A 5023-nucleotide genomic window follows, 5' to 3' on the forward strand; every position below is an offset into this window, starting at 1 on the left:
CTTTCAAATTTCATAACCATTTTTGAAGACATGTTATTGAACGTGACACACAAAACCAAATATATTGTTGGTGTAATGATTAAATGAACTAGTTGTCATTTTCAGGATGCACAACTACAACCAACCCACTTCTGTAAGTGAATTATTTTGAACAAAATGCTGTCACATCAGTACAAGTGAAAGAATTCATTATAGCAGTGTATAGCTTTGCTAAAAAGGAAAGGGTTATTGAGTGCTTTATCATAGAAATTGCATTAATAATTTACTGATCACTTCATATATAATATATAATCTGTGCTGCCACCTCTTTGTATTAAGAGAGAGCACTGCACTGAACAGATGCTATCGTTCAAACGTGATATTAAATCAAAGCCCACTCAATATCTCAAAGGAGAGCATAAAAGTTTTTAAAGAACTATTCAAGGAGAGCAGGGAGATATTTTTATGCATCCTGACCAATATTCATTCCCCAACATTCATTTCCCAAGTAATAATTAAAACAGATAAACTAGCCATTTATTTTATCTCTGTGGGATTTAATGGTGTTAAATGTGATGGTTTCTTTCGTAGATAAGTGATGACTACATTTTAAAATAACTTCATTCATTGTAGTGCACTTTAGGATGTCTTGAGGTCATGAAAGACATGATAAAATGTAATTCCATATCCCTTTACTTATTAAGCATTTATATATGCTGATACATTCTCTCTTTATTTTGCAGTGGAGCCTTGTCAAGGTTATTGGTCAGAATGGAGCAATACATTTACACCAAATGTGCTCCAAAGAGGAGATCAAGAATCACCAGAGAATCTATGTCATTCAAATGAATCGTTTAACAATATTCAGTGTGAACGTGTTGATGCCTCCAGCTCGCAAGGCTCGACGACAGCTGACAATGTGACATGTGATCTGCAAGGACTCAAATGCACCCCGCCACTTTCTGATAATGGTTTCATGTGTCATGACTACAGAATTCGAGTATGTTGTATAACCATCAACACAACTACCACCCCAACAACTACCCCAACAACTACCCCAACAACTACCCCAACAACTACCTCTACAACTACCCCGACAACCACCCCAACAACCACCCCAACAACTACCCCAACAACTACCTCTACAACTACCTCTACAACCACCCTGACAACTACCTCGACAACTACGTCAACAGCCACCTCTACAACTACCCCAACAACTACCCTGACAACCACCTCTACAGTCACCCCGACAATGACCCCAACGACCACTTCTACAACTATCTCCACAAGACCCTCTACAATCACCACCACAACCTTCACAACCACCCCCACAAGTATCTCTACAACTACCCCGACAACATGCCCTTGCAGCATTACTGCAAGTAAACAGGTAAGATTTTGCTCGAGAATGCATGTGATAATAGTTTAGAGTGCAGATTGTTCTGCACAAATGAACTTTACAATTTTGATTCATGAATAGGGCAGATAAAGTAAAGAAAAACCCAAAGATATTCTGCAAGTACATGAAGGGCAAAAGAGTAACTAGGGATAGAATAGGGACTCTTAAAGCTCAACAAGGTTGTCTATTTGCAGAGCCACAAGAGATGGGTGAGATCCTAAATGAATATTTCTCATCAGTATTTACCGTTGTGAAAGGCATGAATGGTGGTGAACTTGGGGAAATAAATATGATGTCTTGAAGGGAGTCCACATTATGGAAGAGGAGTGCTGCAAGTCTTAAAGCACATTAAGATAAATAAATAAATCCCTGGGACCTGATGAAGCGTATGCCAAGGCTTTGTGGGAGGCTAGGGAGGAAATTTCAGGGCCCCTAACGAGCTATTTTTACTATTGACACCCACAGGTGAAGTGCCTGAAGATTAGAGGATGGCTAATATTGTGCTATTATTCAAGAAAGGTTGCAGGGAATTCCTGGGAACTATAGACCAGTCAGCCTAATGTCTGTGGTGGGTAAGATGTTAGAAAGGATTCTGACAGACAGGATCTACAGGCATTTGGAGAGGCAAGTACTCATTTGGGATTGTCAGCATGGCTTTGTGCATGGGAAATCGTATCTCACGAACTTGAGTTTTTTGAAGGCGTGACCAAGAAAATAGATGAAGGCAGTGCAGTAGACATTGTCTGTATGGATTTTAGCAAGGCCTTTGACAAGCTATTGCAGGATAGTTGTTGAGTAAGGTTAAATCTCACTGGATCTAGGGAGAGCTGGCCAATTGGACACAAAATTGGCTTGAAGGTAGAAGACAGAGGGTAGTGGTAGAGAGTTGTTTTTCAAACTGGATGCCTGTGACCAGTGGTGTGCCACAGGAGTTGTTCCTGGGTCTACTGTTTTTGGTCATGTATAAAAATGATTTGAATGAGAATTTAGGAGGTATGGTTAGTAATTTTCCTAATGACACCAGGATTGGTGGTACAGTGGACAGTGAAGAAGGTCATCTGGGAATACAGTGAGATCTTGATCAACTTGGCCGGTAGGCTGAGGAATGGCAGATGGAGTTAAATTTGGAATATGCAAGGTGTTGCACTTTGGTACGTCAAACCAGGGCAAGACTTACACAGTCAATGGCAGGGCCCTGGGGATTGTCGTAGAACAAAGAGATCTAGGGGTACAGGTTCATAGTTCCTTGAAAGTGGAGTCATAGGTAGACAAGTTGGTGAAGAAAGCTTTTGGCATGTTTGCTTTCATTGGTCAGAGCATTGAGTACAGGAGTTGATACGTCTTGTTGCAGCTGTACAAGACGTTGATGAGGCCACATTTGGAGTACTACATGATATTAAACTAGAAAGAGTGCAGAAAAGATTTACTAGGATGCTACCTGGACTAGAAGGTTTGAGATATAAGGAGAGGTTAGATTGGCTGGGACTTTTTTTTCCTGGAGTGTAGAAGACTGAGGGGTGACCTTATAGGGGTCTATAAAATAGTGAGAGGCATAGCTAAGGGAGATAGCAGACTGCTTTTCTCCAAGGTAGGGGAGTATAAAACTAGAGGGCATATATTTAATGTTGGGGGGGAGGGGGGCGGGGGGAGGTGGGTGGGGTGGGTTTGGAATACAAAAGGGTCCAGAGGAGCAATTTTTTCACACAGAGGTTGGTGAGTATCTGGAATAGGCTGCTAGAGGTAGTGGTGGAAGCGAGTACAATATTTTTCATTTAAGAATCATTTAGAAAGGTACACAGAGGGGATAGGTATTGAGGGATATGGACCAAATGCAGGGAAATGGGACGAGTTTAATTATGAAAACTGAATAGCATGGGCAAGTTGGGCCATAGGGCCTGTTTCAATGCTTTGAACCTCCATGACTCTATGAATAATATTTCTACTTGAATATCCTCTTTGAAGATAATTTACTTCTCATAGTCAACCATAATAATATGTCACAGCATTCTGTAAGAGGTCATTGAATTTTCCTAAATTTTTGTCCTTCACCTAGCAATTGAACTGAAGGAACAAACTTCAAACTAGGGATGTTAATTAATGCTTTCTATAACTATTTATGCGAATCATAGGACCTTCCTCTGCCATTCGAAAAGATCAATGCTGATCTGATTGTAACCTCAAATCTGCATTATTATCTACCCCAATATCATTTGAGTTCCTTGCTGATAAAAAAATCTATCTCCTCCTGCCTTAAAAATAATCAATGAATCTACCTCCACCTTAGTCACGGAAAAAAAGAATTCCACAAAGTCATGACCCAATGACAGAAGAAAAACCCTCCTCATATCTATCTTAAATAGGAAACACCTGATATTATGTTTTCTAATTCTACTCCTTCCCACAGGGAAAACATCTTTTCAGCATCTAACCTGTCAAGTTCCCTGGGAACTTTTATGTTTCAATAAGATTACCTCTCGTTCTTCTAAAATCCAATGGACACAAACCCAACCTGTCTAATTTTTTCCAGATAAGATAACCGCTTTGTCCCTGGAATCAATGGAGTGAGCCTTCAATTAATGATCAACTTAAAGATTTTTCTGAGCTAAGGAGGAATTTTATTGTTTACCAACCCCAAAATAAAAATAATGAACACAATTTCAAACACAGGCACATAGAAGCACAGGTTTAATGTTTAAAAAGGGGAGAATGTCTAGTATAGTAGGAAGATGAAAAATACACTATTTAAATTGTTCCTACTGCTCTTGAGTTGTTGTAGTTGAACCTAAGATCATGACTCACTTGTAGTCAATAGCTTGTATCCTCTGCAGTAGTGAAATTTGTAAAATCCTGAGTTCTTAATGAATGGAAGTTTCTCTGATTTATTTTATTGTTAGTACTAGCTTTTAATTGTGTTGGAAAATAAACAGGGGAGAGAGGCAGGGAGAGAGGGAGCGGAGGAGAGAGAGAGAGAGAGAGAGAGAGAAAAAGAGTCTTCCAGTTCTTTATACATCCATTCACTTTTCCTTGCACCCTGTTGCTTTGCAAAACAGCGATTGAAATGTGACTCATTTGTGTATTTTCGGGTCTGGGTCCATTGTCTTTCCAAACTGGATATTTGCACACAATCCATTCAATTCCAATACATGCAAATTTTCATACAGGTATAAATTAAAACAGAGCTGAAACAGCCACTGGGCCATTCTGCACACACTGGCTGACTTGCTGATTCATTGGCTTCTGTTTTCAGAAGCTGGTGCCACTCGTTCTTCAGAAGCCTGTACAACAGAAAAAAAATTAGAGGGAACATTGACTACAAATACTTTATTCTGTTAAAACTCTCTACATAAGGAGATTTTCTTCACTCTTTGAATGATAAACCTGAGTTTAGTCAGAATATTTACTGTCCTCTTGCACAATGCAAAGGTTTCAGCATGTTCTCACTTATACAATGTACTGTTATGACTAAATCCTCGACAAAATTCCTCAATACATGACACTTGCAGATGGGATACTTCAAACTGTTAAACTCTCAGGTGAGGAGGGTAAATTGACTCCCCTTCTTTATTCATCCACGTTGTTTGCAACAATGTTAATTTTAAAAGGGAATCAGAGATAGTAGGAACTGCAGATGCTGGAGAATCC

General features: G+C 39.5%; 1 protein-coding gene across 1 annotated transcript in view; it reads left to right on the forward strand.

Annotated features, from left to right (window-relative positions):
* The window catches only part of LOC125485908 (mucin-2-like), a 51831-nt gene that overhangs the window by 29459 nt on the left and 17349 nt on the right, over positions 1-5023 (forward strand). The window contains exon 2 of the mRNA XM_048611155.1: positions 723-1372. Coding sequence (XP_048467112.1) covers positions 723-1372 — 650 coding nt within the window. The remainder of the gene's footprint in view (positions 1-722; positions 1373-5023) is intronic.

The sequence above is a fragment of the Rhincodon typus genome, chromosome 23 (genome assembly GCF_021869965.1).
Source record: "Rhincodon typus isolate 14 chromosome 23, sRhiTyp1.1, whole genome shotgun sequence".
Taxonomy (NCBI): domain Eukaryota; kingdom Metazoa; phylum Chordata; class Chondrichthyes; order Orectolobiformes; family Rhincodontidae; genus Rhincodon; species Rhincodon typus.